The sequence below is a fragment of the Salvelinus alpinus genome, chromosome 14 (genome assembly GCF_045679555.1).
Source record: "Salvelinus alpinus chromosome 14, SLU_Salpinus.1, whole genome shotgun sequence".
In the NCBI taxonomy this organism is placed as follows: Eukaryota; Metazoa; Chordata; class Actinopteri; order Salmoniformes; family Salmonidae; genus Salvelinus; species Salvelinus alpinus.
In genome coordinates, this window is record NC_092099.1 from 28353342 (window position 1) to 28380123 (window position 26782).

General features: G+C 44.9%; 1 protein-coding gene across 4 annotated transcripts in view; it reads right to left on the reverse strand.

The window, feature by feature from the left end:
• Positions 1 to 26782, reverse strand: part of LOC139538704 (unconventional myosin-XVI-like) — a 307739-nt gene that overhangs the window by 82544 nt on the left and 198413 nt on the right. For all 4 annotated transcript variants that reach the window (XM_071341081.1, XM_071341079.1, XM_071341080.1 and 1 more), the window contains exons 15-24: positions 25749 to 25866; positions 24457 to 24604; positions 23100 to 23220; positions 21002 to 21119; positions 9452 to 9523; positions 9151 to 9292; positions 6418 to 6490; positions 1807 to 1959; positions 1332 to 1532; positions 1115 to 1190 (exon numbers count right to left, since the gene is read on the reverse strand). In XM_071341081.1, coding sequence (XP_071197182.1) covers positions 1115 to 1190; positions 1332 to 1532; positions 1807 to 1959; positions 6418 to 6490; positions 9151 to 9292; positions 9452 to 9523; positions 21002 to 21119; positions 23100 to 23220; positions 24457 to 24604; positions 25749 to 25866 — 1222 coding nt within the window. The remainder of the gene's footprint in view (positions 1 to 1114; positions 1191 to 1331; positions 1533 to 1806; positions 1960 to 6417; positions 6491 to 9150; positions 9293 to 9451; positions 9524 to 21001; positions 21120 to 23099; positions 23221 to 24456; positions 24605 to 25748; positions 25867 to 26782) is intronic.

Here is a 26782-nt window from a genome sequence, read left to right on the forward strand (position 1 = left end):
TACCCACTACTGCTGTGTTTGGGTCGTTCCATATGAATTCAATCATTTTCTGACAGTACCCCTTCCAGACATGTTTGCCCATGGAAGAAGTGGTCAGAAAGTGACTTTTTGGACCTGAATGACAAAACCTTCAGGAGATAGAGGTGCTCAAAGTTGATCCATTTTGCATTCCCCATCCTACCATGGGACAAGCATGTCTTCATCACTGGAAAAGATAAAAGTTTGAGTTTGATATTGTATTATCCTTACAAACAGGATTGTCAAACTATTTGATTATTTATTGAAAAAAATAATTAAATGTTTTACCTAAAAACGTGTCAACTCAATGTTTTCTCATATGTTGTAGCTTAGACCCTATTTTACATTGTCTGAGGTGTTTGTGTTTTGCCTGTCATCGGTTGAGACACAGCATTCTTTTGAATTCAGGGTGAATGTCATTTCAATCATAGAAACATAATTTTGGAATGAACCTATCCCTTCAGACCACTACAATTTAGCTGGTACACCATTGACATTTAATTGAATTTATACATTTCAATTACTATCAGGAAGATGGCCACCAGTCCAACCACCATCGAATGACATCTTGAATTGGAATGTCTATTCTATTATTTATATCTCTATGATTTCAATAGGTTTCCTTTGAAAGATTGACAGTTTAATTTAAAACAATGGATATTTCCACTCACGTCACAACACAAACACCTCAGATCATGTGAAATAGGGTCTAAGCTACAGCTTATGCGTGTTTAGTTAATATATGCTTAAGGTAAAGAAATTACAATTTTAATTTAAAAACGTTTTTTTTTCAATAAATAATTAAATTGTTTGACAACCCTGTTTGTAAGCTTTCAAATGATATTAAACTAAACTATTTATATTTTTCAAAGATAAAGACATGAATGTCTCATGGTAGGGTGGGGTACGCAAAATGGTCAAGGTTTCTTAAAATCAAAAGGGGTGCAGTCAGAAATTGATCGAAATTAAATGGAACTACCCATGTGTGTGTGTGTGTGTGTGTGTGTGCGTGCGTGCGTGCGTGTGTGTGTGTGTGTGTGTGTGTGTGTGTGTGTGTGTGTTGTGTGTGTGTGTGTGTATATTTAGTGATACTTACACTTCAGAACCAGTAGCAGGCTTTGGGGGAGGGAGTCCTTGTTCTTCACCAGGGATCCTGTGAGGTCATAGGCCATCTACCAATCAGAGAACAGATATACAACAACATGTTAAAGGTACACCTTTAAAATGTCAGATTCACTCACCTGGTCTACATTGTATGTGAGTGTGTTACTGTGTGCGTGTGCGCGTGTGTATGTGAGTGAACACCTACTCACTTGGCCTGCGTAGTGTTTCACAGTGAAGGCAGGACCCTGGTCTATGGGTGGGGGGTTTCCATTGCCGTCCTTGGTTGTCAGGGATATGCCGTGTGTGGGTGTGTTGTCGAGGTGTGTCTGTAGTCTCTTGTAGAGCGTCTGTTCTGTAGGCCTCAGCGACTGACTCTCCTCATCCATCATAGACAGCAGACCTTGAGGCTTCTGGGAAGATGGAGGACAGGGGTCACAGACAGATATAGAATGCATAGAACCACGGTACACTGTGCACTGACGCAGGGTAAAATATTTTTCAGCTCCTTAATGTTTCAGGTTAAGATTGGAGGTAGTGTAACCTGATCTTGTACCACAAAATCTATATAACCACACTCAAAACCAAAGCCTTTTCTAGAATGAGATATGTGTTATTTTTATAGGGGTTATCACAGTTCTTAAAGAGGCAGCGGTGCGGTGGAGACCACAGACAACAAAACATTACCTGGAAGAAAAAGTCTAGAATGGCAGGCTGGTTGCCAGGTGACCGGAGCGTCTCCATGGCGATGGCCTCCTGTAGACACTCGGCCTGCTCCTGCTGGAACAGCACCTCGGAGACATACTGCCTCACACGCTCGTTGGTCATGTTCACACACAGCTGGGAACACACACAAGTTAACATGCAAGTAAATGGTGTGTGGCAAATTCACACGGGACTAAAATTACAGATGTGGTGCTTTGTGCTTGTACACATAATTACATTACCCGACCTCCCTCAGTAAAACTCATGCCGTCTGATAAGGGCTACAGTAACATGTAAGCCTAATGTCCTAAACAATGGTTTCACCATAGGCCAAGCTACTACGCAACGATGTATAGGCATATGCAATCACCGCAAATGGCTCACCAGCACTTCCCGCACTGCTCACATGCCTATCTCAAACCCTCATGAAGACTTTGGTTAAAAATTTAATAAAACAGTGAACTTTAAGAGTTGAGAAATAATAATAATAACATTAAAGGAGCAGTTGTTATTTCCATTTTTGGACTTATAAATAATGTATATGTTCCCATTTATTCTTGAAGAATATAACTTAGAAATACCTCTTGAGCTTCGTTTAACTTCCTTACCCAATCAGAACCCAAAATATAAGCTTGTTTTACTCCAACGTTTGTAAACCAAGTAAATGTAACCAAAGACTATGTAGCCTCAGAACATGGTTAAAACTATAATTTTGATATCATGGATATCATGGATTCGTTGCATCCATAGCTCTGTCTATGAATCTGAGGGTGGTTACATTTCTCCAGCCCCATCCCTCAGGTTTTACTGAAATAGGGGTGGGAAGAATGCTTTGTTATTGTACTGCTGATTGCCACTGTAAAGGTCTGCCTCCTCTCCATGATATGGAGCCCCCAATCCAGAGCCAAGAGCCGGCTATATGTCTATAGCTTACTTTAGCTACTGTACTACTATAATAAAATGTGCCATTGTTTACTTAGAAGTAAAATAACAGGGCTTAGCTACAGGTAACTGCCAAAATAAAGGAAACACCAACATAAAGTGTCTTAATAGGGTGTTGGGCCACTACGAGCCAGAACAGCTTCAATGCACCTTGGCATAGATTCTACAAGTGTCTGGAAATCTATTGGAGGGATGCGACACCATTCTTCCATGAGAAATTCCATCATTTGGTGTTTTGTTGATGGTGGTAGAAAACACTATCTCAGGCACTGCTCCCAAATCTCCCATAAGTGTTCAATTGGGTTGAGATCTGGTGACTGAGAGGGCCATGGCATATGGTTTTCATGCTCATCAAACCATTCAGTGACCACTCCTGCCCTGTGGATGGGGGCATTATTATCCTATAGGGGCATAGCCATAGTAGCCAAAATAATGGCCTGCCCAGCATTTTTTTACATGAGCCTAAGCATGATGGGATGTTAATTGCTGAATTAACTCAACCACACCTGTGTTGAAGCACCTGCTTCCAATATACTTTGTATCCCACATTTATTCAAGTGTTTTCATTATTTTGGCAGTTACTTGTATATTGCACAATGGGCATTAAGGGTTCAATGCAAATATCTCTTGCTTTTCATAGTTAATTTGCTTAATATTGGGATGGGAGAGCTGTCACTCCCCTTACTGTAAGCAATCACAAATCAAAGTACCAAATATTTCTGTCCAGTCCATGACGTTGCAGCTCGTGTCATTACCATGCCAATTTTAATGGTGGCGCCCAGTCCCAAATAAGCATTGGATCCAAAATCAAAATATTCAAAGTTATGCAAAGATGCTATTTCTATATGACAAACATCCAGAACATGTATTTATGGTTGTTTAGATTGTAAACTGCTTCCATTCCCCTTTAACATGTATTGGATATCACAATGACTTGTAAGAAACAACAGAAATAATTAAATTGTGGGATATTTAATTTACATTTGATTTAGACTTTGAACTTGAATTGTATTTTAGTCTAATTCTACTCTCTTGTCCTTGAGTGCCGTCTATGACAGCGTCAGTCAGTCAGTCTCAGCAGGTGTTGATGTTTGTAAAGCATGAGCTCATTAAGGAAATGCTGAGCAGGTACAATACAGCTCTGACGAACATACTCTAACAAGCCCAGGCCGCATTAATGACCCTGATCTGTGTGTGCATCGTGTGTGTGTGTGTGCCATGAACACTCTAAATTATCATGCTTGTTTTGTTGACACCTGCCCCTCCCCTATCTCTTCAGAGTGTAATGTGTAATCCAGTGATTAGTTGTCTTCAATAACAGACAGGGTCTCCTCAAACATGGACCTGAACACTGGAACACAGGAAACACACTGGGGGAAGGAGGGATGAGGGAGGAATGGGGGTGAAGGGGTCGAATGGGGGTGGAGGGGGAGAATGGGGGAAGAGGGATGTTTAATCCCCAATAAATGTCTACCCGTCTCTTTCTTTCATCCACTCTTACCCATCTATCTCTCCTACACCTCTCTCCATCTCTCTCTCTCACTCTTTCTAAGATTCCCTTGTCAGGTTAGATCTGTGAATTCCCCTCTTCCGTTCGGATTAAAGAACATCCTGAGAGGAAAGCAATTGATATCTTACCACTTCCAACACACACACACACACACACACACACACACACACACACACACACACACACACACACACACACACACACACACACACACACACACACACACACACACACACACACACACACACACACACACACACACACACACACACACACACACACACACACACACACACACACACAGTGATATAGAGACTTCCAGCTAAACTCTCTGATCCTTGTTCATACAGTGGAGAAGTCCATAAGATCTAGAGACCAAGGCTTTACACACAATATTTATGAACGAAAGAACAGAGGGAGAGAGATGGCTGAAAGAAAGACATGGGCAATGACAATAACATGCTGTTGTGAATCATTAACACGCACACACAAACAGGCTATTTGTTGTGGGCCTAATCCAGGGGAGACACAGAGTCAAAGGTATTGTGTCTGCTTTTTTATCCAAAGCAACTTTCAGTCATCAAACCCACTATCCTGGCTTTTGCAAGCACCATGCTCTACTAACTGAGCTACAGAGGACCATAAAATAAACACTGCCATGTGGTCCTGGTCTCAAAGGGTTAACCTAGACCTGTTATATACAGTGGGGCAAAAAAATATTTAGTCAGCCACCAATTGTGCAAGTTCTCCCACTTAAAAAGATGAGAGAGGCCTGTAATTTTCATCATAGGTACACTTCAACTATGACAGACAAAATTAGAAAACAAATCCAGAAAATCACATTGTAGGATTTTTAATGAATTTATTTGCAAATTATGGTGGAAAATAAGTATTTGGTCACCTACAGACAAGCAAGATTTCTGGCTCTCACAGACCTGTAACTTCTTCTTTAAGAGGCTCCTCTGTCCTCCACTCGTTACCTGTATTAATGGCACCTTTTTGAACTTGTTATCAGTATAAAAGACACCTGTCCACAATCTCAAACAGTCACACTCCAAACTCCACTATGGCCAAGACCAAAGAGCTGTCAAAGAACACCAGAAACAAAATTGTAGACCTGCACCAGGCTGGGAAGACTGAATCTGCAATAGGTAAGCAGCTTGGTTTGAAGAAATCAACTGTGGGAGCAATTATTAGGAAATGGAAGACATACAAGACCCCTGATAATCTCCCTCGATCTGGGGCTCCACGCAAGATCTCACCCCGTGGGGTCAAAATGATCACAAGAACGGTGAGCAAAAATCCCAGAACCACACGGGGGGACCTAGTGAATGACCTGCAGAGAGCTGGGACCAAAGTAACAAAGCCTACCATCAGCAAGGTCATTGAAGATGAAACGTGGCTCTTTCAGCATGACAATGATCCCAAACACACCGCCCGGGCAACGAAGGAGTGGCTTCGTAAGAAGCATTTCAAGGTCCTGGAGTGGCCTAGCCAGTCTCCAGATCTCAACCCCATAGAAAATCTTTGGAGGGAGTTGAAAGTCCGTGTTGCCTAGCAACAGCCCCAAAACATCACTGCTCTAGAGGAGATCTGCATGGAGGAATGGGCCAAAATACCAGCAACAGTGTGTGAAAACCTTGTGAAGACTTACAGAAAACGTTTGACCTCTGTCATTGCCAACAAAGGGTATATAACAAAGTATTGAGATAAACTTTTGTTATTCACCAAATACTTATTTTCCACCATAATTTGCAAATAAATTCATTAAAAATCCTACAATGTGATTTTCTGGATTTTTTTTTCTCATTTTGTCTGTCATAGTTGAAGTGTACCTATGATGAAAATTACAGGCCTCTCTCATCTTTTTAAGTGGGAGAACTTGCACAATTGGTGGCTGACTAAATACTTTTTTGCCCCACTGTAGTTAGCTGGTTGATACCTCTAAAACCTTCTCCACAGCCAGAAAAGATGACAGTAGCTCAGTCTGGCCTTGATGTTCGAACTATGTCTATGACTTGAGAATACCTCAGACAAACTAGAGCCATAAAACAAGACTCAATACAAATGGAAGGAGTGGAAACACACATATAATACGGCGTGGGGAAATCCATAATGTGAGTGTTGTGAAATTAACGTACCTGCTCAAATCCATTCCTCTGGAATTCCTCAAATCCAAAGATGTCCAGAATTCCAATCTCAAGAGCAGGATCTCTTTGGGAGAGGTGTGGAGGAGGGGAAAGATCAGAGAAGGAATTCACAAACAGTGTGACAGCTCCTCAGATGCCATGTTGTTGTGTGTCCCTGTTCGTGTGTATGTTTGATTTGGTGTGGCTAGAATGAATGGAAAAGTGTGTGTGTTCCCTGAAGTATATACAGTGCATTCAGATACTATTCAGACCCCATGAAGTCTTCCACATTTTGTTATGATACAGCCTTATTCTAAAATGGATGAAATAGTTTTTTTCCTCATCAATCTACACACAATATCCCATAATGACTAAGCAAAAACTAAAAACTGATATCGAATTTACATAAGTATTTAGACCCTTGAACTCAGTACTATGTTGAAGCACCTTTGGCAGGGATTACAGCCTCGAGTCTTCTTGGGTATGACGCTACAAGCTTGGCACACCTGTATTTGAGGAGTTTCTCTCATTCTCGCACAGCTATTATCAGATCTCTCCAGAGATGTTTTATCGGGTTCAAGTCTGGGCTCTGGGCCATTGAAGGACATTCAGAGACTTGTCCTGAAGCCACTCCTGCGTTGTCTTGGCTGTGGGTCGTTGTCCTGTTGGAAGGAAAACCTTCGCCCCAGTCTGAGGTCCTGAGCTCTCTGGAGCAGGTTTTCATCAAAGATCACTTTGTACTTTGCTCTGTTCATCTTTCCCTCGATCCTGACTAGTCCCCCGTTAAAAAACAATCCCCACAGCATGATGCTTCCACTACCATAATTCACCATAGGGATGGTGCCAAACGTGAAGCTTGACATTCAGGCCAAAGCGTTCAATCTTGGTTTCATCAGACCAGAGAATCTTGTTTCTCACGGTCTGAGAGTTTTAGCAAATTCCAAGTGGGCTGTCATGTGCCTTTTACTGAGGAGTGGCTTCCGTCTGGCCCCTCTACCATAAAGGCTTGATTGGTGGAGTTCTGCAGAGATGGTTTTTCTTCTGGAAGGTTCTCCCATCTCCACAGAGAAACTCTGGAGCTCTGTCAGAGTGACCATCGGGTTATTGTTCCCCTCCCTGACTAAGTGTCATGCTCGCTATCCTCAAACTCCCTGTCATAAATCGACCAAGGCGCAGCATGCATGTAGTTCCACATCTTTTAATGAAAGTGAAACCGAAACAACCAAAAAACAAACAGGTAAACAACAAAGAACGTGACGCACCCGAGGTGCACACAAACGGAAAATAATTACCCACAAAACACATGTGGGAAAAGGCTACCTAAGTATGGTTTTCAATCAGAGACAACGATAGACAGCTGCGTTTGATTGAGAACCACACCTTGGCAAACACCTAGAAATAGAAAATCATAGAACATAGACTGCCCACCCAAATCACACCCTGACCAAACCAAAATAAAGACATAAAACGCTCTCTACGGTCAGGGCGTGACACCAAGGCCCTTCTCCTCCGATTGCTCAGTTTGGCTGGGCTGCCAGCTATAGGAAGAGTCTTGGTGGCTCCAAACTTCTTCCATTTAAGAATGATGGAGGCAACTGGCACCCTTCTCCAGATCTGTGCCTCGACACAATCCTGTCTCGGAGCTCTACGGACAATTCCTTTGACATGGTTTTTTCTCTGACATTCACTGTCAACTGTGGGACCTTATATAGACAGGTGTGTGGCTTTCCAAGTCATGTCCAATCAATTGAATTTACCACAGGTGGACTCTGATCAAGTTGTAGAAACATCTCAAGGACGATCAATGGAAACAAGATGCACCTGAGCTCAATTTTGAGTCTCATACTGTAGCAAAGGGTCTGAACACTTATGTAAATAAGGTATTTCTGTTTTTGTTTTTAAATAAATTTGCCAAAATTTCTAAATAAATGTTTTTGCTTTGTCATTATGGGGTATTGTGTGTAGATTGATGAGGAAATCATTTTATTTAATCCATTTTAGAATAAGGCTGTAACGTAACAAAATGTGGAAAAAGTAAAGTTGTCTGAATACTTTCCGAAGGCACTGTATATTAATTATTGCATATCTTGGTGTGTGTGTGTGTGTGTGCATGCATGCGTGTGTGTGTGTGTGTGTGAGAGAGTGTGAGAGTGAGTGAGTGAGTGAGTGAGTGAGTGAGTGAGTGAGTGAGTCAGTGAGTGAGTGAGTGAGTGAGTGAGTGAGTAAGTGAGTGAGTGAGTGAGTGAGTGAGTGAGAGAGAGAGAGAGAGAGAGAGAGAGAGAGAGAGAGAGAGAGAGAGAGAGAGAGAGAGAGACAGAGAGAGAGAGAGTGGAGGGTCAATGCAAAAAAACACATTCCAGAAGATAACAGTGCTTATCTAACATGACGATAAGGCTGAAAAACATCAACACACCAAGACCAAGGACCCACTGGCCTCCACCTCTACGCTGTGTCTGTGTGTGTGTGGTCTCCAAGTCAACTCTGCGTGTGTTAGTACATAAAATGCAAACTATTCCAACTCTCCAGTGTAAACGATATGTTATGAGTGATAGTATCAGTGTTGTCTTTCTGACAGGCTTGCATGTGCTATTGTTGAGTCTGCGATGATGGACATATGACAGAAGGTTTTTAATGGGTATCTGTGCTGGCTTCCAATTAATTCCTTGTAGGGTTTACAATGAAAAATGTACATGCCTGCGATACACATGCACAGAGACGCGCGCACACACACACACGTTGCCCTACCCCATGTTGTCGTCCTGTCCCTGTAGGTAGTAGTTGCTGTTGTTGACCAGGTAGCTGAAGAGGCGTCCGTACAGGGCTTTAGCCAGCTGGTCTCTGTAGTGCTGTGACATCTCCACCGTGTGACGCCGTGTGATGACATCACCTGAAGGAAACAAGAGGGTAAACGCCATGGTGACCTGGGTCTGACATCCAAACGGTTACCATAGAAATCCTATTTTCAGCTTACAGATGGGAAGTATGTTTGTATTGTGAAGTCAGTCAATGTTTGGGGAAAAGACGAGGACAGAGGGTGAGTGATTACCTTTGAAGTATTGCACATCTGAGGTGAGGGCAGAACTCAGGTCATCAGAACACACCTGTAGCATTCCAGATACTGGAGAGAGAGAAAAGGGGGAAAAGAGTAAGAGAGAGAAAAGAGAAAGTGAATAAGTAAAGTGATAAAAGAACAGAAAACAGAGATAGGGAGTGGGTGGAAAGGTCATACTCAGTTCAAGCCTAAACTTCAGTCACTCACAGAGAGATAAAAACAGTTTAAAATATGACGTGTCACACTCTGACTAGTACTGATGGTGCTCTGAAAAAAACGAGGGTCAAATCATAACGTCAGTGATCTTCAGGTCGGAAAGTCGGAGCTCTAGAATGATGCCAGAGTTTCCGACTTGGAATTCGGAGTTGGATGACCTTTCAAAACTATTTTTCCCAGTCGGAGCTGGTTTTTTTCAGAGTTCCCAGTTGTCTCAAACACTTTGAAGTCGGAAGTCGGAGATTTCGGTGTTCCCAGTTGTTTTGATCAAAGCAACACTTCTCGCTCCAGCCTACATAATTCATTCTGACATCACTGAGCCGACATGACGAGTCGATCTCCGCTAAAACTCATCACCGCTTATATGCTGGCAGCGCTTAGTCATCCCTGACTCAGGGCATATGAACGAGCACAAAAACAGTGTGACAGGAACTCAGAATCCCAATGACCTCACGTCTCCTTGAGAGGGCCCTGTTTTGGTGTGGGAAATGGCATAATTTGTCTACCCTCTCTGTGAGGTCAGGGTAACACGTGTGTAGTTGTGTCTTGTAATGTGGGGCGTAACGGGTCCTCTTCTCACAATGGTAACAGCATGAGAGGGAACAGGGGCTCACCAAACAGGTGACTATAGCAGACTGGCTGACACACCAACAGCAAATACATGACAGAATGGGAGAGAGTCTCTGTGTGTATGTGTGTGTAAGAGAGAGAGAGAGTAAAATAGGTCCTCAAGGACAATCCAGAGACACTATTTGCTGACAGCTACAAAGAGGAGAACGTAAGCAACTTAATTTTCCACAAAGACCATCCCCTGGCATGGAACAGTGCTATAAGAGCACACTACCCCTATGTCAAGAGAGAGGGTATTGGCCCAGGGTGGAAACTCAGAAAACTAGACATTGAGGAAATTGAAACAACCTCTGTCAACGTGTAGAAGTCTGGGACAGTAATGGTGCAGGGCAACCTCATGCAGTTCCAGCAGGACTTTTACAGGATCAAAGAGAGAGCACAGCAGGAAAAGCTATCTCACTGTGACGACTCCCCCATCCTGAGTGAGTCTGATCACACCTCTTCAAACTGTCCTACAGACGAGGATAGTCACCCCCCCAGCGCTGAACACAACAAGGTCCCACAACTGCACTGCTCCTGCATCATTGAAAGGGATACATTCCCAGAGCTGGAGAGAGACATGGTTGAGCTCAGAGAGCTAGTCCACACAATCCAGACATGACAAACCCAAAAAACAGACCAGCACAACAACATCCATCCCAACAAGACCCGGAGGGCAGAAGGTGGAGATGGACAGCTGTCTGGGAGAGCTGGCTGCTCTACGGACTGAGGTGAGATAACTTAGAGGCACACATGGCACTAAAGGAGGAGGTGAGAAAGCTGAGGTGTGACAGAGTGTAGGACACTCCCCCAGAGGAGCCAGTAGAACAGCCCACTTCAGACCCGGACCACAACCTCAACACCACAATGGGACAGACAACACAGGACCCACCAACTCAACAGACCCCACCCCTTCCTAACAGCCCCCCTGTCAGCTCCCCTGATAGCCCTCTTCACACAGGCACAAATGACCTGAGGGCCGAGCAGGAAAAGTGGCCACAGCACTCAAGGGAGTGATTGATAAAGCTTATTCCACTTTCCCCAATGCACAAGTCTCCACCCTGCTACAACTAAAATACTTTCACCCTGCCACCATACAGCAGGTGAATGCAAGTATTTCACGTGACTGTGCCTCAAACCCTAATGTATACCTGGCCCACCACTCCATCCTGGACTTGAACAGCCTTTACGACCATGTCCACCTCTACAAGGCAGCAGTCCCAACTTTTGCCAGGACCGTGAAGGACGTCACCCTCAACCGTAGGCCCAGCACCTCACACAGGATCAACAGAGCAACGGACAACAGGCCTAGACGAAGCGAGACACCCTCCCAGACCTGTAAGACCCCCTCCTGAAGGACCTGCACCGAGAGAACCCATGCCAAGAAGACCTACACCCAGACCACAGAATCACCAGCCACACCCCAACCAGCTAAGACCACCCTAGGCAAACCCTGGCCACACCCTATATTGGCCCGCCCATATCAGAACTATGCCCCTTCTGCCAACCCCATTCCCCCCACCCCTGCGGCAAGAACCTCAACATGACAGCAGGACATATGACCAGACAGTGAGCAGAGCAACAGGCCCAACCCCCCCATTACACCCGCCCAAGCCCCATCCTGCGATCCAAGAGGTATGTATCAGATGTGCAACATGCTCTGCTCACACCTACTGTGATGATCTGTGTCTAAACCACACAAAAACAACACTAGACACTATGAAATGCAAAGCTTTTACTATCTCATCCTGGAATGTAAAAGGTCTGAGGTCATCTAAAGAACAGGAAACCAGACTTCATCAAAGAAATTGAAAATACAGACATTGTAATCCTACAAGAAACATGGTATAAAGGAGATGGACCCACTGGTTTCCCTCTAGGTTACAGAGAGCTGGGAGTCCCATCCACCAAACTACCAGGTGTGAAACAGGGAAGAAACTCAGGGGGTACCCTAATTTGGTATAGAGCAGCCTTAACCCACTCTATTAAATGAGTCAAAACAGTAACATTTTACATCTGGCTAGAAATTAATAAGGAAATGATCTCAACATATAAATATTTCCTTGTGTGTGCTACCTATATCCCCACAATAAAATCCCCATACTTTAACGATGACAGCTTCTCCATCCTAGAGGGGGAGATCAACAATTTCCAGGCCCAGTGACATGTACTAATCTGTGGCGACCTAAATGCCAGAACTGGACAAGAACCTGACATCCTCAGCACACAGGCAGATAAACATCCACCTGGAGGAGACAGCGTTCCCTCCCCCATATGCCCCCCTAGACAAAACTATGACCACATAACCAACAAAAGCGGTTCACAACTCCTGCAGCTCTGTCTGGCGCTGGGTATGTACATAGTCAATGGTAGGCTTCCAGGGGACTCCTACGGTAGGTACACCTATAGCTCATCTCTTGGCAGCAGAAATGTAGACTACTTAATCACTGACCTCAACCCAGAGTCTCTTAGAGCATTTACAGTCAGTTCACTGACACCCCTACAAAATAACACTACTTGAACAGAGCTATGCTCAATCATGAGGCATAAAAGCTGAAGGAACTGAATAATATTAAGAAATGCTACAGATGGAAGGAAAGTGTGGAAATCTTCCCAAAAACAATTAGGCAACATCAAATTCAATCCCTTCTAGACAATTTCCTGGACAAAATGTTTCACAGCAATAGTGAAGGTGTAAACTTGGCAGTAGAAAACCTAAACAGTATATTTGACCTCTCCGCTTCCCTATCAAATCTCAAAATTTCAAGAAGACAACCTAAGAAAATGAACAACAATGACAAATGGTTTGATGAAGAATGCAAAAACCTAAGCAAGAAATTGAGAAACCTATCCAGCTAAAAACATAGAGACCCAGAAAACCTGAGTCTATGGCTTCACTATGGTGAATCACTTAAACAATACAGAAATAACCCATGTAAAAAGAAGGAACAGCACGTCAGAAATCCGCTCAATTTATTGAAAGAATCCATAGAATTGAATCACTTCTTTGAAAATTGGAAAACTCAAAACAAACAACAATACAAAGAGTTATCTATCCAAAACGAAAATGTATGGATAAACCACTTCCCCTATCTTTTTGGCTCTATAACAAAGAACAAACAGCAAAAACATATACATGATCAAATACAAATCTTAGAATCAACTATTAAAGACTACCAGAACTCACTGGATTCTCCAATTACATTGAATGAACTACAGGACAAAATACAAACCCTCTACCACAAAAGGCCTGTGGGGTAGATGGTATCCTAAATAAAATGATAAAATATGAAGACCACAAATTCCAATTGGCTATAATTTAACTCTTTAACATCATCCTCAGCTCTGGCATATTCCCAATATTTGTAACCAAGGAATGATCACGCCAATCCTGTCAGGTTTTGGCCAGGACTGTTCAGGTTTTGTTCACTAGATGTCCCCCTTGCACCTTTTTTGTACCTTTTGTTTTTCTTGCCCTAATTATTGTTTGCACCTGTAAGTCATTCCCTTGTTAGTATTTAAACCCTGTGTGTTCCTCAGTTCCTTGCTCAGTGTTTGTATGTTAGCACCCAGCCCCAGCCTTTGTGATCATTTTTCTCTTGTTGGATTTTCCAGAGGTTCTCTGGTTTTGTTCTCGTGTATTTTTGGATTGGTCTTTTGAGGTTTGTTTTTTCCCTTGCTGTTTTTACCACTTTGTGGATTTTCTTTGTATTTTGGAAGATATCTATTTTTTATTAAACCACCATCTCTAGTATTGCTGTGTCTGCCTCATCTTCTGGGTTCTGCCCATTATTAGTGACTGTTTCTCGCACCGGGTCCTGACAGAAACACTGAGCCATTAATATGAACCCAGAGGCAGCCAGTACCCAGGACTTTTTTCCCATGCTGTCCCACCACGAGGGGACTGTCCAACGTCACGAAGCTGCTCTGGTTCAGCAAGAGGCCTTACTGGCTGGACATTCTCAACTTCTGTCGGAGATGATGACTTCCATAAAGCAGATTTCTGATCAACTTTCTCCTGCAACCGCTTCTGCTCCAGTTCATCAGATTCAAGTGCCCGTGGCAGTTAAACCCCTGGCTGAACCTCGTCTGCCGCCTCCCCAACGGTTCTCAGGTGATCCGAGTGTTTGTAAGGGTTTTTTCACCCAATGTTCTCTCTCCTTCGAGCTGCAACCCTCGTCGTTTCCCACCGACCGGTCCAAGATAGCATATATCATCACCCTGCTGTCGGAAAAAGCCCTAGCCTGGGCTACTGCTGTGTGGGATGCCCAAAGTCCCTGCTGTGCCAGCTACTCTACCTTTGCTGAAAAATTCAAGCGAGTGTTTCAAGGTCCTACCAGCGGTCCTGACTCAGCCAAACAGCTCCTGACTCTCCTCCAAGGTCGGCGCAGCGTGATGGACTATGCCATCCAGTTCCACACGGTGGCAGCAGCGAGTGGCTGGAACGACGAGGCGCTCACAGTGTGCTTTTTGAAGGGTCTTTCCGACACCATCCAAGATGAACTGGCCACTCGGGAACCACCAGACAACCTCGAGTCCCTGATCAAGTTGGCTTCACGCATAGACCAGCGTCTGAGAGAGAGAGAGCTCAACCGTAGATCTCTCACCCTAGCTCCTATCGGTCCCAGCTCCGAGTCTCCACCTTTATCCTCGCTGACTCCACCGGAACCCATGCAGGTTGGACGCATCTCCCAGGCTGAGAGAGACCGCCGGATGAGGGAGCGATGCTGTCTATATTGCGGCAAACCGGGCCATTTCCTCTCCACGTGTCCCGGGCTCCAGGGAAAACGCACTCTCCCGTGCAGGCCTGGGAGGACTGTAACGGGAAACATAACCTCCTCCCATCCATCCAACTCCCGCCTGCTCATTCCAGTTACCCTTTCCTGGGACAACCACGAGCTTCCCCTTCAAGCCTTGGTAGACTCTGGAGCCGCAGGTAACTTCATGGATGGTGTCTGGGCGAAGGAGAATGGCGTTCCCTCTGAACCTCTAAGTGACCCCATAAGGGTTACTACGTTGGATGGAAGCCCTTTGGGATCTGGACTTGTCACTCGTGTCACTACCCCCTTGCGACTTTCAGTTTCCCAACACCAGGAAGTGATGAACTTTCATCTGACCTCGTGTTCCGAGTTCCCTCTCGTCCTTGGATACCCCTGGCTTCACAGCCATAACCCTCACATCGACTGGTCTGTGGGCACTATCAAGCAGTGGGGTCCTACGTGCCAAGCCACTTGTATCTTCCCAAGTTCCCCGAGTTCCCCTCCCGAGTCTCTAGAATCCATCGACCTGTCCCGAGTTCCCGAGTGTTACCATGACCTCAAACCGGTATTTAGCAAACAGAGGGCCACCAAACTACCACCCCATAGACCTTACGATTGCCCCATCGACCTGTTTCCGGGCACCTGCCCCCCCAGGGGTCGGATCTTTTCCCTATCTCCTCCCGAACGAGCTGCTATGGATACCTACATCAAGGACGCTCTGGCAGCAGGCCTCATGCGTCCATCCACCTCGCCGGCGGGAGCAGGGTTTTTCTTTGTGGCCAAAAAAGACGGGGGATTACGTCCTTGCATCGACTACCGGGGACTTAATGCCATAACCGTCCGTAACCGCTACCCGCTACCCCTTATGGCCACAGCCTTTGAGCTGCTCCAGGAAGCAGTTGTCTTCTCTAAGCTTGACCTGCGGAACGCATACCATCTTGTGCGGATCAAACCCGGTGACGAGTGGAAGACCGCTTTCAACACGCCTACTGGTCACTACGAATACTTGGTGATGCCCTTCGGCCTGACCAACGCTCCGGCTGTGTTCCAAGCGCTCATAAACGATGTGCTTAGGGATATGCTTAACATCTTCGTGTTTGTTTACTTGGATGACATCCTCATCTTTTCGAGCTCCCTTCAAGAACACACTAAGCATGTCAGACAAGTACTCAAACGCCTCCTTGACAGCCATTTGTACGTTAAGCCGGAAAAATGTGAATTCCATTCCTCCCGAGTACAATTCCTGGGATTTGTAGTGGAACCCGGTCGAGTCCAGATGGACCCCAAGAAGGTAGGGGCGGTAGCGGATTGGCCCACCCCCAAGTCCGTTAAGGAAGTTCAGCGTTTCCTGGGCTTCACCAACTTTTACCGCAAGTTCATCAAGAACTTCAGCTCGGTGGCAGCCCCTCTCTCAGCTGTAACCAAGGGTGGCAACACAAGGTTTCTGTGGGGAAGAGAAGCTGAGACGGCCTTCCAAGGACTCAAGCAGCGCATCCTCTCTGCTCCCATTCTGACACTACCAACGGCGGATGAACCTTTTGTGGTGGAGGTAGACGCATCAGAGGTTGGGGTTGGAGCTGTCCTGTCTCAGAGGGGTGAAGACAAGAAGCTTCATCCTTGCGCCTTCTTCTCTCACCGGCTTACCCCGGCCGAGAGGAATTACGATGTGGGGGATCGTGAACTCCTAGCGGTTAAGATGGCATTGAAGGAATGGAGACACTGGCTCGAGGGAGCTTCTCAACCGTTTCAAGTGCTTACGGACCACAAAAATCTGGAGTATATCCAGCAGGCGAAGCGGTTGAACTCCAGACAAGCTCGATGGTCTCTTTTCTTCAGCCGATTTCAGTTTATCCTCACCTATAGACCCGGGTCGAAGAATCTCAAACCGGACGCCTTGTCACGAATCTACTCTCCTGCCATTCGAGAAGATACTGACATGACTGTCCTTCCGGCCGCTAAGATCGTGGCTCCGATCTCGTGGCAAGTGGAGGATACCGTGAAACAAGCCCAAGCCATCGAACCGGGCCCTGGAGGAGGTCCTGCCAATCGGTTGTTTGTTCCCAAGGCAGCAAGGTCCCAAGTCCTTCTGTGGGGGCACTCCTCTCGCCTCACCTGTCACCCGGGCGTAGGTCGCACCTTGGAGTTCATTCAGCGTAAGTTCTGGTGGCCCACCATAAAAGAAGACGTTGCCACTTTCGTCAAGGCCTGTTCCGTGTGCTGCCAGGGCAAATCTTCTCACCTCCGCCCTCAAGGACTCCTTCACCCTCTATCTATTCCCCACCGACCCTGGTCCCATATCTCATTGGACTTTATTACTGGCCTTCCTCCGTCCCATGGTAATACTACTATCCTAGTCATCATCGACAGGTTTTCTAAGGCGGCCAGGTTCGTTCCCTTGACTAAGTTACCTTCTGCCAAGGAAACGGCTGAGTTGGTGATTAACCATGTGTTCCGAGTCTTCGGCATTCCGCAAGATATGGTTTCCGACAGAGGTCCCCAGTTCGCCTCAAGGTTTTGGAAGGCCTTCTGCCAACTCATAGGGGCCACTGCCAATCTATCTTCAGGGTACCATCCGGAGTCCAATGGCCAAACCGAGAGGATGAATCAAGAGCTGGAAACCACCCTCAGATGTATGGTCTCCAACAACCCGTCCACATGGTCGTCCTTCATGGTTTGGGCCGAGTACGCGCACAACACCTTGTGCTCCTCCTCCACTGGTATGTCCCCGCACGAGTGTCAGTTTGGCTATGCTCCTCCATTGTTCCCGGACCAGGAGGCAGAAGTCAGTGTGCCTTCAGCCTCGAGGTTCATCAGACGCTGTCGGCTTACGTGGAAGAAGGCCCGTCTTAATCTTCTGCGTTCCTCACAGAGGTACCAACAACAAGCCAACAGACGTCGCCGTCCCGGGCCTACCCTGCGCCTCGGCCAGAGAGTATGGCTCTCAACCAAGAATTTACCGCTACGGGTGGAGTCTCGCAAACTGTCCCAGAAATTCATCGGTCCCTTTAAGGTTGCCAGAAGAGTGAACCCCGTTACTTTTCGCCTGCACTTACCCAGATCCCTTAAAATTAATCCCACGTTTCACATTTCTTTATTAAAACCTGTTGTTTTTTCTCCCCTTATCCCGGCAGGCAGACCTCCCCCTCCGCCCCGTATCATCGGAGGCCAGTCGGCTTATACCGTCCATCGGATACTGGATTCCCGCCGGGTGCAGCGGTCCTGGCAGTATCTGGTGGACTGGGAAGGCTACGGTCCCGAGGAGCGCTCCTGGGTTCCTTCCAAGGACATACTGGACCCTGACCTCATTCGTCAGTTCAGGGTCCTCCACCCTGAGAAGGCTGGTAGGAACGTCAGGAGCCGTTCCTAGGGGGGGGATTCTGTCAGGTTTTGGCCAGGACTGTTCAGGTTTTGTTCACTAGATGTCCCCCTTGCACCTTTTTTGTACCTTTTGTTTTTCTTGCCCTAATTATTGTTTGCACCTGTAAGTCATTCCCTTGTTAGTATTTAAACCCTGTGTGTTCCTCAGTTCCTTGCTCAGTGTTTGTATGTTAGCACCCAGCCCCAGCCTTTGTGATCATTTTTCTCTTGTTGGATTTTCCAGAGGTTCTCTGGTTTTGTTCTCGTGTATTTTTGGATTGGTCTTTTGAGGTTTGTTTTTTCCCTTGCTGTTTTTACCACTTTGTGGATTTTCTTTGTATTTTGGAAGATATCTATTTTTTATTAAACCACCATCTCTAGTATTGCTGTGTCTGCCTCATCTTCTGGGTTCTGCCCATTATTAGTGACTGTTTCTCGCACCGGGTCCTGACAAATCCACAAAAGTAGAGACAAATTTGACCCCAATAACTACCGTGGGATATGCGTTAACAGAAACCAACCTTGTATTATCAATAAACAGCAGACATGTACATTTCCTCAGTGAAAACAATGTACCTAGCAAATGTCAAATATGCTTTTTACCAAATTACCGTACGACAGACCACGTATTCACCCTGCACACTCTATTTGGCAAACAAACAAACCAAAACAAAGGCAAAGTCTTCTCATGCTTTGTTGATAAAAAAAAAGCTTCAGACTCAATTTGGCATGAGGCCCTGCTATACAGATTGATAGATAGTGGTGTTGGGGGGAAAACATACAACATTATATAATCCATGTACACAAACAACAAGTGTGCAGTTAAAATTGGCAAAAAACACACACATTTCTTTCCACAGGGCCAGGGAGTGAGACAGAGATGCAGCTTAAGCCCCACCCTCTTCAACATATATGTCAACGAATTGGCGAGTGCACTAGAACAGTCTGCAGCACCCGGCCTCACCCTAATAGATCCTAAAGTAAAATGTCTACTGTTTGCTGATGATCTGGTGCTTCTGTCCCCACCCAAGGAGGGCCTACAGCAGTACCTAGATCTTCTGCACAGATTCTGTCAGACCTGGGCCCTGACAGTAAATCTCAGTAAGACAAAAATAATGGTGTTACAAAAAAGGTTAAGTTGGCATGACCACAAATACAAATTCCATCTAGACACCGTTGCCTTATAGCACACAAAAAACGACATACCTCGGCCTAAACATCAGCGCCACAAGTAACTTCCACAAAGCTGTGAACGATCTGAGAGACAAGGCAAGAAGGGCCTTCTATGCCATCAAAAAGGAACATAAAATTCGACATACCAATTAGGATCTGGCTAAAAATACTTGAATCAGTTATAGAACCCATTTCCCTTTACGGTTGTGAGGTCTGGGGTCCACTCACCAACCAAGAAATCACAAAATGGGGCAAGCACCAAATTGAGACTCTGCATGTAGAATTCTGCAAAAATATCCTCTGTGTACAATGTAAAACATCAAATAATGTATGCAGAGCAGAATTAGGCTGATACACGCTAATTATCAAAATCCAGAAAAGAGACGTTAAATTCTACAACCACCTAAAAGGAAGCAATTCCCAAACCTTCCATAACAAAGCCATCACCAACAAAGAAATGAACCTGGAAAAGAGCCCCCTAACAAGCTGTTTCTGGGGGTTTGTTCACAAACACAGAACCCACAGAGTCCCAGGACAGCAACAAAATCAGACCCCTATTTAAATCATGAGAAAACAAAAAGAGAATTACTTGGCACATTGGAAAAAATTTACAAAATAACTGAGACAACTAGAATCCTATTTGGCCCGAAACAGAGAGTATACAGTGGCAGAATACCTGACCACTGTGACTAACCTAAAATTAAGGACATCTTTGACTATGTACAGACTCAGTGAGCATAGCCTTGCTATTGAGAAAGGCCGCTGAAGGAGAAGACAGGCTATGTGCACACTGCCCACAACATGAGGTGGAAACTGAGCTGCACTTCCTAACCTCCTGCAAAATGTATGACCATATTAGAGACACACATTTCCCTCTGATTACACAGACCAACAAAGAATTAAAAAACAAATCACATTTTTCACAACTCCCATATCTATTGGGTGAAATACCACAGTGTGCCATCACAACAGCAAGATTTGTGACCTGTGGCCACAAGAAAAGGGCAACCAGTGAAGAACAAACACTATTGAAAATACAACCTATATTTATGTTTACTTATTTTCCCTTTTGTACTTTAGCTATTTGCACATTGTTACAACACTTTATTTCACTTCTGTTTATTATCTATTTCACTTGCTTTGGCAATGTAAACATGTGTTTCCCATGCCAATAAAGCCCCTTAAATTGAAATTGAATAGAGAGAGAGAGAGAGTGGGAGGAGAGATATAGAAGGGGGGAGGGGATGAGAGTGCAAGGAGGAGACTGGTGGAGACTGCAGCAAAGCTGATGTAAACAATAGGATGGATAGTGACACAATTACTACTGCGTAGCTCTCCCTCACTCCCCCCTCTCTCCCCTCTCCCTCTGCTGTCAAACTGGTGTCAGTGCATAGTGTTTGCCCAGGTTACATGACGGGGGGATGCTGACCTCGCTCCAGCAGCTGCATGTTGGAGGGGTAGGCGGTCTCAGCGTCTGTCAGTGATATGAAGCTGAGGTCCCCAACTTGCAGCACCACTGACAGCAGCATAAACACACTGTCCATCTCCTGATGGAGAGAGAGAGAGAGAGAGAGAGAGAGAGAGAGAGAGAGAGAGAGAGAGAGAGAGAGAGAGAGAGAGAGAGAGAGAGAGAGAGAGAGAGAGAGAGAGATATGTGAGGGTGCGGAGGGAGAAGGGGAAGGGAGAAGGAGAGAGAGAGGGTTGAGGAGAGGAGAGGTGGGGTGGGGTGGGGTGGGGTGGGGAGAGAATAAGAGAGTTGTTATTGTTTTTACTCATGAAGTAGTGAAATCACACATATACTCCAAACCCCCACCCCCTAGTCTCCTCCCAAAGAGTCAACTCCCATCTTTTGAGCTAAAATATGTTATCCAAACCCCTGAATCCGCCTCTCCCCCTTATCCCTAAACCTCTCCTCTCTCTCCGAACTCCTTATCTAACCTCTCCTCTCTCTCCGATCTCCTTATCTAACCTCTCCTTTCCCCTCCCGTCCCCTCTTTATCCCTCCTCCCTCTGTTTCGCCTCTACCCTTCCCCCACCTCTCTCTCAATTCAATTCAAGGGGCTTTATTGTCATGGGAAACATATGTTAACATTGCCAAAGCAAGTGAAGTAGATAATATACAAAAGTGAAATAAACAATAAAAATTAACAGGAAACATTACACTCACAGAAGTTCCAAAAGAACTTAATGGTATCCCCCATTACCCAACTCTGATCCCTCAACCCTCCTGGACAGTTTGCATGTGTGTGTTATAGGAGCTGTTATTAGTCTCTGTCTGACACTCTATGCAATGTAGAGAGAGAGTCCTGCAGTAGGAGAGGAGAAGAAAGAGAGTGGGAGAGAAAGGAGTGATTGAGGTCCTTCATGAGTCATTCCCAATGAGAGCATAGGGAGGCACCATGGGTAGTCTCTCTCTCTCTCTCATCTCCCTCTCTCCCCTTCCCTCTCCATGTCAATCGCCCCTGTTTATCTCTCTCTCTCAGGAAGTAGTCTATCTCTCTCTCTCAGGAAGTACTCTGTCCCCCCCACCTCCCTCTCCAGGTCAATCTCCCCTGTCTATCTCTCTCCCAGCAAGTACTCTTGCCCCCCTCCCCTCATCCCGCCTACATTATCAGCTGCTAGCTGTGGGAGGGATTAAAGCTGACTTTCTGGTCACTCAGTGCTGACAGATGCTGACTGCAGCCTATACATAGACTGTGATAATGTGATGAGAACACTCATTCTGTACACACACACCAGACAAGGTAGAGCACAGTACAGTCTGTAGATATAGCTAGTATACTAACATGCAGAACCCCACACGACCATCACATGCAAGCCTGCTCACAAGCAGGGTGGAAAATTTACTTTTTGGTCTACCAGCCACTGTGGCAGGTAGATAGAAAAACATCTCTATATTTTTTTTACCAATCAAAATATTATTTTCGCCATAATTACATCAACGTCACAACAAGGAAAAACAGATGAGCATGCTTTCTAATGTTTATAAAACAAGAAAAGTATTACTAGTAATGGGATATATTACTTCATTTCATTTTTATGATCTGCGTATTTTAACCAATGTATGTTAAAATAAATAATTTAGATACAATAGTTAAAACATATAAACTGTTCTACAACTGAACATCAAGAATCAACAAGTGCTTGCCCTGCCACAAAACACTGAGTGATAAGGCTTATTTATTATTATAGTTCAGGGCTCTATGCTGACATTTTTTAAAGGGTACATGATGTGCTCCTAAGTAGAAAGGTAGAAGCTCACAGATGAATCTAGGAAAACAATTAAAATATTTGAGTGTTTTAATTATAAGAAATTACAAAAAGTTCATGAATAAAAGTTTTTGGGAGTGACTCCATTCCATGAATTCCATTCAGCCAATACAATGAGCCCATCCTCCTGTAGCTCGTCCCACCAGCCTCCTCTGGTACTGACTGACCCTATAGACTCATAGACATGCACACAGCCATATGTGTGGCAAATGACACATGCAGACTCATGCACGCACACACACAGTGTGTTACTGTACCAGTTTGTTGAAGCCCAGTGCTCTGAGGGCCTGTTTGATTGCAGTGAGACGGTCTCTACTCTGAGTTGAGGCTGAGGCCACAGGCGAGGAGTCTCCTGCGGGAACACCTGTACTCAGGTACCTTGAAGACACAGACAGAGACCAGTGAGAGACAGCTATCACACTATACACCACAGACATGATCAATTACAGTACAGAGAAGAGCAGCAGGTAACAACACACAGACATAGAGAAACCAGAGAGAGAGTTCACACATTACAGATATACTGCACTGACTAGATATCACTGAGGGACTAAAGAAATAATATTTTACCCTGAAACAAAAAAGCATGTCAAAAGGTAATTTAAAGCATGGTGGTTGAGCAGGTATTCTCACGCTGAGTTATTTGTAACCAGTCACAGCAATCTCCTGCTGAGAAAGCGAGGGTGGAGAGGGGGCGAGAGATGGGGTCCTCAAATGGGCTAGAGTCGGAGGGCTTTTGATCACGCAGTCACAGCATTAAATCAGAGGCTGTAGCGTGCTTACCAGGCTCCAAAACCTGCATCCAGGTCACTGGATATCAGACAGGAATGCTATCACACACCACACACACACACACACACACACACGCACACGCGCACACACACGAACACACACACATTTTACAAACTCAGCATGAGAGTGAAAGAGTTCCCAAACCCTCACTCTCATAGATTTAAACATGCACACCATCCCTTCCTCTTGCTAGCAGGTGACAGGGGGGAAATTCCCATATTTCTGCCTCTCACCCAGATTGAACCAGTTTCCTTCCCAAAATGTTAAAACATTTTACAAACTCAGCAAATCTTCCTATATTACTGTAATCTGCATGGCCTTATTACCTGTGAGACAGGACGTTGTTGAGAAACAGACCTGTGAGACAGGACGTTGTTGAGGTACAGACCTGTGAGACAGGACGTTGTTGAGGTACAGACCTGTGAGACAGGACGTTGTTGAGAAACAGACCTGTGAGACAGGACGTTGTTGAGGTACAGACCTGTGAGACAGGACGTTGTTGAGGTACAGACCTGTGAGACAGGACGTTGTTGAGGTACAGACCTGTGAGACAGGACGTTGTTGAGGTACAAACCAGTGAGACAGGACGTTGTTGAGGTACAGACCTGTGAGACAGGACGTTTTCGAGGTACAGACCTGTGAGACAGGACGTTGTTGAGGTACAGACCTGTGAGACAGGACGTTGTTGAGGTACAGACCTGTGAGACAGGACGTTGTTGAGGTACAGACCTGTGAGACAGGACGTTGTTGAGGTACAGACCTGTGAGACAGGACGTTGTTGAGGTACAGACCTGTGAGACAGGACGTTGTTGAGGTACAGACCTGTGAGACAGGACATTGTTGAGGTATAGGGCACTCTTCTCTTCAGGCGACAGGCCCTCAGCCATCAGGTAGAAGATGTTGAAATTGTGTTGCTGACGAGGCAGGTGGACCACACGGGACTTCTCCAACATGTATGTGTATATCCGCGCTAAACACACACACACACACACACACACACACACACACACACACACACACACACACACACACACACACACACACACACACACACACACACACACACACACACACACACACACACACACACACACATGTAATCCACATAATAACACATGCTCTGTCAATAAACTTTAAACCATATGTAAACCAGTAGTAGGGGAACACACCTACTGTAAAAACACCTATATAAACCTACACACACACATTGTAATCTTAACAGAATTATCCATTAAGATACCAATGTGTACTCTCAAGATTCTTAAACCCAGGCCACAGACCAAATTATCAAACACAAAACCTGAGTGTCCTTAAGTCAAATTCATCTTTCCTACACAGCCATTACTTATGAGTAAATTAATTAATCTATTTCAATGTGGTTCTGTAGGAATGACAGAGATTGAAGCCTGACAGGTTTACTCATAGAGTTATACTCCCCCCTGTTGGCCATACATCAAACTGCCTATAAATTATAAAGAGTACATTGACAGTATGGGCACAGACAGAACAATGAGAAAGATATTTCATCAGATGTATAAATGTGAAGCATCCGCTTGGCGTTTCCACTCACTACCAAATATGGTAATATGGTAGCGAGAAGAAGCCCAGTAACCGGCAGTGGGAGAAGATGGAAGGAGATTGATTTTGGCCAACATTCTGTTAATTTTGTCTTCGATTAAATATTTGATCTCAATACAGTTTTCTGTTCCCAAAACTAGAATCAGTTACAAGTTTTGTAGATTTTACCCTTTGACACAGTTTTTAAAAATGGCATTATTTTGAAGGAGTGCAAAGGCCAATTGAGTTATTGCACAAGCGCACTTCACTGAGTAGGCGTTCCCTAACAGAAATATGCAGATGCATGTTAGAACAGGCCAATAGGATCTCACCAGCTCATGGTTGGCTGTGCCCACCTCCTTGCTTGTTCTGCCCACTATGACTCACTTGTTCCCATTGGAAATGACAGGCTGTGGTCTATCTTGGTTTAGTTATAAAATTATTTGCTATGAGGGTGTAGTGGTGTATTAATCTGAGTAGACATTGAGTAGTGTAGTTAGTAAGTCCCTTTGTTAGTTATAGCACAACCCCCTGAGTAAAGTTGTAGTAGTGTGTACCTCTGAGTAGTGTCTTTCTCTTGTCACAGTACTGCAGGCTGAGGAGTTTGATGACACGACTGGAGTTGCCATTCATGGGAGTCTTGGCATGACCAAACGCCTCCAGGATACAGTTCACCTACAAGCCACCACATAATATATAGAGAGTCAGTGTAATATACTGTACAATACAACCATCAATATATCCACTGTCACTTTCTGGGCTGGACATATTCATAATAATTTTTAGAGAATACATTTTTATACAGCTAAGACATGTATTGGTGATGGCATGTTCATAGATACACAATTGTGTTAATGTGAACTAATATACCTAGGTCATTTGATTCACTGAAGTTTTCTGACGCAGGTGCGTGAGTGTGAATTACCGCCTGCCGCAATGACTTCTGACTGTCGCAATACAACTTCTCTCCACCAGGGGACAATATATCCCCACTGACTGATTGTCACACTCATCTGTCCCTCTGTGCTCTCTAAGTGTTGACCCAGATATGTTATCTAGCACCAACCCATGACATCATCTGTGTAGATACAGTTCCACTATAGCCAAGCAAGAGCTTTTCTCTCCTCCCTGTTCAACAATGATGTGTATCTCTGAGTTGTTAAGGTCATAACAGAAAGTCTAATGACAAAGTGTTCGGTTCGTAATAAGGAGCACTGCTAGGACTATCAAATAGCAAGAAAGTGTTGATCTTCAGTCATTCAGTGTAATAATACTTCCCTAGCATGCTAGACAACAAGAAAACCATTAGAATTCTGACAAAATGTCGATGTAAGGTTGAATGCACTGACAGTAGTCCTTGCTCTTACTAAAGGGCTCTTTTAATCCGCTGCTTCCAGACAAGACTGGTTTAATACAGTATCATTGCAATTGATCACTGCATATAAAACATTCTCACACAATGTCCTAATCATAATGGCTTTTCATATAATTGTCGCTATGTAATTTCCTGTCCGATTGTACTCCTCTATGTTCTCCTTCAATGGGTCTCACCAGTGTGCTTTGAATCCACGGCCAGAAACGATCGCTGAGC